Raw genomic sequence first — 12,130 nt, forward strand, 5'->3', positions numbered from 1 at the left:
GCACACCTCCAGGGAAAATAGAAGAATACCTTACTGTGCAGTTGAATGCATTCAGTTTTTCAAATAGCCAGGTACTCATAATACTGATTGAGGGAGGTCTCTAGTGGGGTGCCTCAGAAGTTTGCATTGAACCAATTCTACATTTCCTGTTATCGATGATTTTCATGGAAGTATTTTAAAACTGTATGCCATAACTTGACATGAGAATAAAAGAATATGTTACTGTCTTGAAGTAAACATTTTTCAAATAGGAGAGATTGTAATAAAGGTCATAAGCCAATAAAAGAGAATTCAATAAGAGAAATGGTAGGCAACTCCTGTGTCTTTGAAGAAGCACATGCAGTAGAGCAAGGAAAAATTCAGCTTTCTACCATCTTGAAATTAAATAAGTCCTCAGCGTTTCCATTTTTAACAATCTCAACAGAAGTCAACACTGTGTTTGTTGGTAGTGAAACAGTCTATTAAAGGCTGCATTACTTTTATCTGTAGACATTAGATATATTTGTTTTGGTATCCAGAGACTCCCTATGTTTTGGTATATAGTCATTATGTAAAGAAATAAGGTTTTGTGTTTTAGTGTCCTGTTTCAGAGGAAAAATAATTGAAGTTATCAAATAAAAGTTGGCTCTTAATATTTGTCAGATGACAAAGAATAATAATGGTGTATCTAATTTTAGGAATATATGTACTTGATGTTATATTTCAAATAAAAACAATTGAACTTTCCACTTAGTGGTTGAGTAGTATCTAGGTACAGGGAGCAGCCTCCAGGGCAGTACTTGTATAGTGAATGTACTGTAGGTTGTGTACGGAGACCTGGAAGGGAGTTGATACCATCACATAACTTTACTCTGCACACATAGAGACAGCACTCATGCCTGGTTCAAATAGTCAGATAAGTCTGAACTCTTCCTCCATCTATACCTTTGCAATTGTACTTAAAATAAAATCCAAGCTCTGCATGGCCAAAGTCTCTGTATATAGTCTGTGCCTACTTACCTTTCCTACCTTACTTTCTGCTATTTTTCATCTTTTTGCAATCCTTCAGCCCCAGTGGTCTTTTAATACATCCATGAGGACAGATTCATCTGTGCACCTAAAACAGATTGAAAATGACTGTAATATGTAGCAAGTGTGTGTGTAGAATATGCAACTCAAGTAGCTTTAGTGTAGCTTTTTTCTAGGAAAAACTAAACTTTAGAAATACAATGCTTAAATATTATTTTTGCAGTTATTTTGCTTGGCTGTATTCATCATCTTTTACAATGGTTTCCTCAAAGCCAGGACTTTTAAGGTGATGAACTTTAACTTTAAAGTTTTATCCATAACATCCTTCCATTGAAAATACAAAAAAAAATCACAGATAACAGATAATAATTGTCCTGTGGATCAGTAACAAGGCAAACTATTAGTTTTGGTCTATTTTACTAGTGTGCATGATAGACCAAGCTAAAATGCTCATTTCATTTAAAATAATGTTTTCCAAAATCCCTGGGGTTGGACGTCTGGAAAGACTGAAAAGGAATGTGGGGAGAAAAGAAATTGAAGATGCAGTATTGTGATGTGGTTTTAATTAAAGTGAACATTTTCTGGGCTTTGTAGTTAAGGAATCTTGCAAGCAAAAATTGCAGTTGCTCTTAATCTGCTTTCAGAAGATGATGCAAATATTAAAAAGTAATGAACTAACAAGATTGTTTGTTAATGCCACATAAAAGTGCTAATTATACATCATTTCCTGCCTACAGCTAAACCCAAGAGACATCTAAGAAATTGTTAAACAAGCTTCTTCACTAGAAATGTGAATACAGTTGAGTGGCATGATGAATTTCCATTTAAGGACCTTGGTGCTATTTCACCCTTAAAAATTAATGAGAAAATAAGTACAGAAAAAATATATCACATTAAATGTATTCTGGGAGAAAAATTATGTTGCTCATGGAAAGTGACTCATTAATGTATTTACATCTGATATTCAACATATGCTTTAAAAGGTAGATTTCATACTGAAGTTTAGTCTGTATTTGGGGGCTTATTATATTGGATGGTTGTTGTGAATTTCACTGTTATTTCTTTTAATATTTTAATAGTATCAGTCATAGTAGTAATTTTCCAAAATATATTTGAAATGCTCGCTTGGTGTTTGAGTTTTAGGGTTCTAGCTATATTTTTACATTATTTCCATTAAAAATATTTTTTATCCAAATGCAAGAGAGATGCTTCATAGGATTTTTCCTTTGTAGAAACACCATTAAAGCAACTGCCTTTGTCGATTTTATTTTTAATTTACTTTTTCATGTGAATCCATTTTCCATGTCTAATGGTAGCTTTTTAGCAGGTAATTTGCAATTGAAAGCCTGCCGGTCTTTGAACATTGCTGAGCATGTTGAATGGAGATTATTTTTTAAATCTATCAACATTGAAATTATGGTTTCATTAAACTAGAATCATGCTTCTTAACAACTTTTCAGTCTTACTGGATATAAAGGGGCTTGGGCCCATTGGTTATTAACCTGAACCACAACTAGTATCTACTGCTTCTGCAGACAAATTAGAAAAAAGCACCCACTTTGGGTGTACAGTTAGCGAAAGTTGCCTCTCTCCAGGTACACTGCTTAGCAAGCAGAGTTCAAACCAAATTTCAATCCTCACTTATAACACTTTGTTTAGACTTCCTCAAGCAGGGTACAAACTGTACAACCATATTCTTGGTGGGCCTGCTTTTAAGAGTCATTTTAAAGTGTATCATAATAAATTGTAGAAAACACTTTATGCTTAGTACTCTTCAGTGTGAGTTAGCTTATATGCACTTTCAAAATGCTTAAGTCATCCTAGGCTTGTCGTAACCTCCTGTTTTTAAATTGCTCCCATTCAACAGGCAACAGGTAGAAAGGGAAGATACTGAGCCAAATATTGTGCTAATCTTATCACCTTTGTTCCTGCCTAGATCATAAACCTGATTCACCTACATGTCTTTGACACTTTTCTGATTACAGTTAACATGTGCTGGTTCAGATTGCTGAAATTAAAGCTGGGATCTTTGTAGTTCAATGGAAAATAAAGAACTTTGAAGTCAGAAAGCATGGATATATGAAAGGGTTGTAAATCTGAACTTAGACCTACCTGTAGCATGCTGCTTCAGCTGTCCTGTCTGGATTTGACCCCTTGCCTGCCTAAACTTGTTGTATAGGCCAGAGGCCATTTTTTGTTCAGCCTCTTGATTCCTAAGTCCTCTTGGCCGGCCCTAACCAAGTGACACTCGATGTCTTGTGAAAATATGTAAGCAGCCAGATATTGGATCTTGGCTAACACTACTAATATAAGGCCTCATTTCACCAAGGACCAGGAAGCAAAACATTGCAAAGGCATAGTGCTCCTGAATTTGTCTTACTTAAACTCCTTGACATAAGCCTCTGTAACTATTCCCATCACACATAATTTTTTTCTCACTTTCTCTGAGTATTCATTTATTTAAAATTATGGTTACTAAAAATCTATAGAGTTCTGTTTTCTATTATATAATTGTCTCATTGAAGTATAGAGCTGAAAGAGAACTTAGCAATCATATTCAATCTCCTTTTTATCCCGATTCTTCATTTTTAAGACAAAAGTAAAAATGTTTATCGTAAAACTTCAAAAATACAGATGAGCAAAAAGAAGAAATTGGATGATACTGTCACATACATTTAAAACCATTCTCTTTCACTTAAAATGTACATAAAAGTTTTAATCTTTAAAATTATAATTGTTATTGTTCTGGTGGTAGCATTATAGCCTTCATTTGCATATACAACAAGTTAATTAGACAATTGCCTATTTTGGAACATTTAGTTTACTTCTAATTTTTTGCTATTATAATACTAAGATGAACCTAATTGTAACTAAAGATTTATCCATATCCATGATTGTTTCCTTAGGCTAAAATCCAAGTGAGATTCTTGGATCAAAGAACATTACAATTTTAAGGAATTGGTTTAATATTGCAACATGCTCTCAATAAAGGCTCTACCATTTGTACTCCCACAGGTAGTGTATGAAAGTACTCACTGCCCAAAACCTCTCTGACAATTAATATAATTATGTAAAAGAAACTGCCAATTTGACACATAAGAAATTGCATTTCTTATTTTAATTTACACTTGTAAAGTAATTGTTTTATATATTCATTGGCCATTTTTATTCTTTCATTTGTAAATTATCTCTTTGTGTAATTTATTCATTTTTTTGTGGATATGCACTTTTTATTGAGTCATAATTTTTTATTTATTAATAACACTTAAACCATTTTCTTGATATGCTTCAAATTTTTCCCAAGTTTTTAATTTGCTTTTAAATTCTGTTTATGATAATTTTGACAGATCATTTTTAATATTTTAGTGTATTCTGTTATCTGATTTTATTTTCATGAGAAGAAAGATCAAGATTACATATTCATTTATTTCATTTGTATTTTCTTCCAGTGTTTATCAGGATTTTTCTTTTATTATTTACATTTGTATCTTTAATACATTTGAAAGCCATTTTGAAATATGGTGTAATAAGAGGCCTCAGAATCTGCCACAAAGTCACATTTTGTTCTTGGTTAAATCACTAAATCTTTCAAATTTCAGTTTCTCCATCTATAAATTGATGACCTATCAAATGGACAGAAGTGGAAATTCTAAATACGGGCTCATGAGCCTATGAAAACTCTGTTTACTATAAAGGGTGTATCTCCTATCATTGAAGACAAACTAATGTTCTCTTAGTAACCAATCACTTCTGCAGGTCTGTACTTGGTTTTTATTTTCTATAGCAGCCTATGTGAGCTATTTTTATATATTTGTTCAATTAATGCTCATTGAATAACTTTAATCTTCAAACCCATGGATTCCATGATTTATACTCTGTTATGTTTGCTTTTTTGTTTTGGCTAGATCAGCCTGAGACCCAAAACTTAATGGCCTCTGACCAGTTTTCCAAACAAGGGTTGATTGCCCCTTACAGCCTCCACTGCTCTACGTTAAAAGGTTAACAACATGAAGTTAAATAGAGAGGGTGACATTTAGGTGTCAGAATTGGCATTTTCCTTATATAACTTCACTTCATATTGAATGCCTGAAGGAGAAATGAGTTTTTACACTATTTGAAAGTGGCATGTGCATAGATTCATCTGGCTGGTGAGGTTGAGTGTTAACTAACTATAAACTTAGACGATTTGGGATGCATATACATTGCAATTGGTTTGTGAAAATGTCTAACACTGAACCAATTAATAAAGTTCATATAAACTCTGAAGAGATTTTTTAAAGGCCACGTCATTCTGTTTAATTTGGGGTTATCCATGATTTTACTGATAATATTTATAAGACTAGCTCATAGGTATTTTAACTGTGAAACATTATTCACATTCAACTGTTTTCCTTCAGATGTGACTTTTTACTAATATAAGATTTTTTAAAATGGTGCTGTTTATTGATAATCAAATTTTTAGTTAAGGCATTAAACAGTGTCTTGAACACATTTATTGTAGAATATATTGCTAATAACTATTGAGCACCAATGCAGATTAATGCAATGTATAAGAATTTTATGCTTAAAGGAGGTATAAATATGCCCCTTGGAGAAATAATGGATTACTTGGTTTCTGGATGAAGTGTGATTAATAAAGCCAGCAACTCCACCTCAGAAAATTATGATTTAGTGGAAGGAATGAAAAGGCAGAATTAGAAAATGATCAGTGTACCTCACCAGGGGAAAAGAGACTGGAGTTTAAAAAGAAAAAAAAAGTTCAGGGTCTGATATATTAGAGAGCTTGAAGAGAAAAGTTCTTTTGTGAGCCTAATTCATTGCACACCCACTTCACTAATAAAGTTAACCTTGATGATGATGTGTCTGCCTGTCAAGGCCAGTTTAGGGGATTGATGAAACCCAAGCCAGAAAGGGCTTCCAGTTTCACATTGGGAATATGAGATTGGCTGCTATCTAAAGAGAGATGATATTTATAGGAAGGAATGAAGCAGCAGAGATAGATTAATTTTGGGAAGGCTGGCTAGCCTTTCTCTAATCACTTTACCCCACCCTCTCAAATGTGTGGCTCTTACACAGAGCCCTTTCTGTAATGTAACACTTAATCCATAGCATTTCTTTTCAAACTTCCCCTTTCTACTTTCTCTGGATTACATTTTCCTATTTCCAAACGTATTACTTTTCCCATAGTACTTCCAATTTGCAGCTGCTTCCTGTTCTAAAGTACTCTATCTCTTCTCAACTGACAGTAGCCCTGCCCCTCTCTATTTTTAATCCTCTGTCTTTCTCCATCTGTTTTTTACTTTCTCACATGCATAAGCACCATCCATCAACTCCTGTACTCCCTGTGTTGCTTTGCTTCTGAGTCAAAGCTTTTACAATCAGTGTGGGATAAAGTCAGTTATAAATGTGTATTTCCCCATAAAAACATAATTAACACCATTGGATGGACAGAGTCCTTAATTGTAGGATTGATGGGTTTGTGTACCTTTAAATTCCTAAATAGCAATTTAAAATATTACCTTATTTTACTTGGAGAAAGATGTTTTCAGAGTTAAGAAAAATACAGTTTACCTTTATAAAGAATCATAGGACCATCACAGAATCCTGGTCCACTCTCAAAAAACAATGGTGGAGTTATTTCATGAAAGTAAGTTCCACAGATAGTTTCTTTGAGAAACTGAGATACTGAGAAAGCCTTTCTGAGTGGCCGAAAATCCCCAAAAGTGGGTGAGAAAGCATATATATTTAATCAGTCTTTACCTTCACAAGTATTTAAGAAAAAGATTGCATGATGAAGCACCATTCGTTGACTTGTCAAATCTAGATTCGATTTGATCAATGCTGTACATTTCCATTATTGTAAGAAAAAAATAAATATCACCACAGAGAAATAGATGGGTTCTTGCACTTAGTTTAGTCTCATCACTGGCTCTTTCTGTGGGAATATCACTCAATCCAGCTCTTTATAAAGGAGACATGCAAGGTTTTGTAATAGCTATGGAATTAACCTGTGACATGACATAGTGTTTTTTATCTGTCTAAAATTTCTTTTGTCTCTGGCTTTGGCCCATTGATCTTGAAATAGAGTCATTTTACACAGTCCTGGATTTAGGGCCTATAAAAATCAACATTGCTCAGTAACACTTGAAACTCCAAAGCTATTGTTACAGTGCAGTGTAATAGTTACAGAATATCTTTCTCCCTTATTATATATATGCTACCTAGTTATTTAGTGACAGCCACACAATAAACCACTTGTTCCATGGTAGAAGAAGATAGCACTATGATCTCAACCTTAAGACTCCAAGGAAAATAAATTATGTGGTCCTGTTTTAGTGTTTGTTATAATAATTCTCAGAAGAATGAGGTGTAATTTTAATGTCATTCTGGTTTATGAAAGGCTATAAACTTAAAAAATTTATAACATTGAACTTCAACCTTTTCAGTATTCTGCGGTTTGATTGGCTACAGCAGTTGGCAACAGTGGAAACTAGAAATGGCTAATGAATCATACATTGGGACATGGAAAAGGTCAAAGTTGTACAGTTTATTATTATCTTCTAGAGAATATATAGGACATTAAAATTCCCATGCTACAGTCTTGTGACAAAGAATATAATGAGAACTATAAATAATAAACAGTGCAACATGAATCTTCTTGTGACAATGATTATAACCTAGAATAGGAAATACTTAACCCATTCCCATTACTATCAGAAGAAAGGGCTAGTTTGTTGATGTTTACTTTTCCCTGTTACCATTAGGAGCTATTTAAGCCACAGGAAAGAAAGGGAACACATACATATTCAAGAGTGTTGAATATATTGCATTATGAGCACTTTACAAAATGAATAAGATGTGTGGTACAGGATTCATATTGGCTCATATTGCACCAGACTAATTTAAAAATTTAAAAATAGCAATATTAAGGCAAATTATGTGTTTAAAAATGAATGTTTTGCTGTCATTGAGGATTTGGGCACTTATAATAACAAACTAACAAGAGAATTTCCATACAGAAACTATGGACCAACAAAGATATTTGCATTTCACTGGCACTTAACAACAGGATCCCAGGTGTATTCCACACTTGTGTTCACCGAACCCTGTGATATAGGCACAGAGCTTTGTAACTAAATACAATTTATTTGTACTGCATCACAGAGGTGTGAATGAAACTTCAATGCCTCAATTTGCTAATAGTTACTTTTTGTTGCTTACTATAGGCATTCAGTGTTTAGAAATGACATAGAAAATTATGAACATACACACAGTGTTAGAAAGGAGAACAGAGGGTTGAAAAAAGCAGATTGTGTTCGTGGTGATTTATTGTTACAGTGAATTTGTCATGGATTGCTGTCATAGTGAGTGAAGTCTTCCTGAGCATTCACTGCAGCTACTTCCTTTGAAAAGGAAAGCTTCTCCTGTCCTGTTGTCACTTACCACACCTTTTGGCATCCCTCCAGAGATGTAGCACTGCTGTTGACACAACAACTTGATTTCTTGTCAAAATATCTTTTAACATCTGGCTCAGAAGATATTTTTGATGACTGTAAGCATGCCCAACTCCTCTGTTCATTAACGCTGAAAATTCAATAAGTGTTTGGTACACTGGGACTAAGCTACCTCATAGTGAGCAGCTGTCAAATGATTTGCTGAATACTTCTGCTCAACCCACGACAGTGAACTGATGGAATTTTGCCAGCTTCAGGACACACAGAGAGTAAGGGGAATTTTAGCGATCACTATCCAGATGCTTCTAAGCCTTGCATTACCACCTGTAAATTTAGAACACTCTATAATGAACCAAATGGAGAAGAGAAACTTTATGGATCTATGTGTCTTTTTTGCCAGAGTAGCAAAAGACCTGTTACGGGTACTAAAAACACATGAATGGTTTTGCTTATCTGTGAGGTGCCTTTTGAATTTGTGGGTTTTGTGAGCCTTTATCTGACTGCTTACATCACCTCTGCTATCAGCTCTTGAGATGGAATAAAAAAAACTGATTTGAAGAATCGTTCTTTAAAGACATTTCCAATTTAGTGGTTGTTCATATATAGTGGCCCTGTGCTTTAGGGCATTTTATTATATAGTGAATTAAGTTGTACAGTGGTCAGAATGGCCATCCTTGCACCTGCATGCTGTGCCCTTATCTTTGTCACTTGAATTTGAAAAGGCTCCCGTCTGGGCATTCTGATCATCTCTCAGAAGCATTATTATAATGGTGCTGCAGCACATTACCAAGAGTACAAACAGCGGTACTGGAGAGGATTTCACCTGAGTGAAATATTCTCATGATGTTTAAAAGTTTTGAGGTTACAGTAGCCTTTCCTCAGAGAATGGTTGAAGGGTTGGGTCCTGTCACACCTTGACCCTGGACTTTTATTAAGCCAGACCTGTATATACCAAGTGCTCAGCAGCAGGAAAGCATTGTTAAGGGGCAAATACTAGCTCATGTTTGAAACAATAGTCTAGAACTCTTCCACCTCCCCAGCCCCTTTTCTTACCTGACCTTTTGGCCTTGTTCAGCCTGTAACTGACTGAAATATTGGTTCTGTTACTCTTACTATCTGATCTAGCTACCTTTATTGTTTGTGCATTTTTCTCGATTATCTAGAGTGTGGTCTACCTTTATGGACCTTACCTTAATCCCCCTGTCCTGCTCTCAGCAATCCCCATCACCCTAAGGTACGTAGGAATTCCATGCCCCACACTTGGTCTAGCAAGAAGCCAGAGACCCCTCACCATACACAGCTGCAAGCCAGTGGTAGGATTCAACTTAACTACTTAGACAACACTGGCACATTATTGCTTTAATTTCCATAAACATAGAAAACAAAACCCAAGGTTTAGGCTCCCAGAGAGGCATTTCAAAAAACAATTCACGATATATCAAACTTTATGATCTTTATTGGTTCTCCAAGTATGTATGTAAGGCATGTTAGGTGGTAAACAGAATGTAAGAGAGTAAGGGGTTTCAAATATATAAACATAAAGGAACAGCTTTCACCTCTTACCCCAACCCTTCCTTCCTTGTTTGCTATCATTTGTGTTTCCTGCTTGAGGATGCAGGAGGTGGCATGCCCCAAGAAGGGAAACTGGCAAAATAAGAAGGCAGTAGAGGACCAAATTTGGGGGCAGGAGCAAAAGATACAGGCATAACAAGAAATGGATTGAAACTGGGAGGTCGAGGACAAATGAAGCAATGAGCAGCAACGCCAGCAGGTACACCTGGGGTACTAGAAGACAAGGGGATAGGCCATGGCCAATATTCCACAGGGTGCTGAGGGCCCCTCAAGGGGAAATAAACGTGAGCCAGCCTTCCCTTGCCAGCCGTTCTCCTATTTCCTGGAGGCAGCTCCATCATTATCCCTGATCGAACAGTGCACAGCATGCATGGACGGCCTCTTACTTGTGGGCTCCTGGGTGGCAAGAACCCCTGACTTTGTGGCAAAGCCACATATAACCTTGCATTATTGTCTTCTCTCTCATTGCTGACCCTTGTGCCCCCGATCATCAGTGCAGGAGAGTTGCCAGAGAATTCCTGGGACAGATGAAAAGAATCCTGGCCCCTCTGCCTCCCGCCTGCCAGACCATAAGAGCTATTTAGTTCTGCTGTTGCTAGGGACTCCTCCACAACAGCAGGTGGTGGCCCATATGGGTGTTGGAGAGGTCTCGAACTGTCGATAGGCAGGCCAGATCCTGCTCCCTCAGAGGGGCGCTCCAGTTGCTCTCTTGCCAGATTGGTCAGCACAATTATGGGAAGTCTCAGCGGCACGCGAGGGTGGCCCCAGGTCTCCGCATCATCCTTCGGAGGACACTGGAGGGGCAAGTCCTGGCGCAGTGCCTGGATCCGGAGTTCATCTGCAGCTACCGCTATGGATGAAGGGGTGTGCCCTCCAAGGCTTGCAAAAATAGAAATAAGTAAATAAAAATGGAAATGCAGTGACCAGAAAATATCTTAAATATGTAACTGATTGAACTTGATGGAAAACACCAAGGGAGCCCTACCTCCTCCCACGTGTACTCAGCAAGCACTTCTTCAGCCCAGCTGCTCCTCATCTGACAGCCTCTTTAGCTCCAGCTACCGATTTCCCTCCCTGGCTGACCTGTGACTCCACCCTAATCTCTATTTCCCCACCTTCTCAAGGTGGCCAGGAAACCTAGAAGACCTGGAGAGCTTCTTGAGAGGCTGTAATGCAAAGGCCCACCAGAGAAAGCATCAGCTTTTTCAGTCCTGGGAGGATCTGTGCGCCACTGAGCTCCGCATTCAGATTCTGGAGGGAGTGTTCTGGAAAGTCTTGCGAGGGAAAAACTCTTCTTTCCACAGAGTCAAAGAAAGGTTAGTGTTAACAAACACTCCCGTTTGTTCCTCTTTATGAAGCATCATTCACATTTGCACTGAATTATGTTAAAACTTTCATCAACCCATTCCAGACCCTAGAGCACGATTTTCCTCATTTTCAACCCCACTATTTAGACTAAGGATTTACAACTTTGGTTTCAAAATTACATTGAAAAATCGCCACACTTAAATCCAGCATTCTTAGTATCTGGGTTTATAGCCTTCAAGTTTGCGTCTGTGATCCCTTCCCACATCCCCTCCAACCCACTTGTCCCTGTCCCGGTTATGCAGGAAAGCAATTGAAAGTACCTGTTGTCTTTAAAACTAAACAGTTGTATTCTGTTTTGTACTTACACATTTTCAATACAAGCCATGGAGAAATTTGATCTGGAAAGTCTTAGGTGATGGAGAAATCCCACTGAGCACCCACACAGGCCAAGTCGGTCTGGAGAAATGACTGGTGCTTCTGCCTTTGAGCAGCTTGGCAGCTCGAATGAAGCCGGGGACCAACTGCTTCTTGCTAGATTTGGAGTTCTCTTTCTGAGGTTATCAGTTGCTAGGGAAGGGAGGGAGAGAAGGAGCAGAGAGGAGGAGTGGGAGGGGATACATCCCTCACACTGCTTTGAAGTTACAACTCCTTTTTTCACAGTTATGATAGATGATAAAGGCATTCGTGGCAATAACCCTGTTGAAGGCCAGTTGGAAAGAATTAGAAGACTCGTGGAGGCCCGGTCCTTTGTTAAGAGTTATTTCTGAAGTTTTAGTTAGGAACGATAG

At 37.1% G+C, this 12,130-nt stretch overlaps 1 protein-coding gene across 1 annotated transcript; it reads right to left on the reverse strand.

Annotated features, from left to right (window-relative positions):
- Window positions 1-9,900: 9,900 nt before the first annotated feature.
- PRR32 (proline rich 32) lies at window positions 9,901-11,830 on the reverse strand. Its single transcript, XM_073227759.1, has 2 exons — window positions 11,708-11,830; window positions 9,901-10,913 (listed from the first exon to the last, which is right to left on the reverse strand). Exons 1-2 carry the CDS (start codon window positions 11,725-11,727, stop codon window positions 10,052-10,054), a joined length of 882 nt encoding a protein of 293 aa, XP_073083860.1. The 5' UTR covers window positions 11,728-11,830; the 3' UTR covers window positions 9,901-10,051.
- Between the last annotated feature and the right edge of the window lie 300 nt (window positions 11,831-12,130).

This window comes from Manis javanica, chromosome X, assembly GCF_040802235.1.
Source record: "Manis javanica isolate MJ-LG chromosome X, MJ_LKY, whole genome shotgun sequence".
Lineage (NCBI taxonomy): Eukaryota > Metazoa > Chordata > Mammalia > Pholidota > Manidae > Manis > Manis javanica.

Excerpts from the sequence above, each read along its gene's own strand:
- PRR32 (XM_073227759.1), bottom strand. The coding sequence starts at position 11,727 with ATGGCTTGTATTGAAAATGT. Across the intron at positions 10,914-11,707 it reads ATGGCTTGTATTGAAAATGT|CCTTGGAGGGCACACCCCTT; the intron begins GTAAGTACAAAA and ends TATTTTTGCAAG.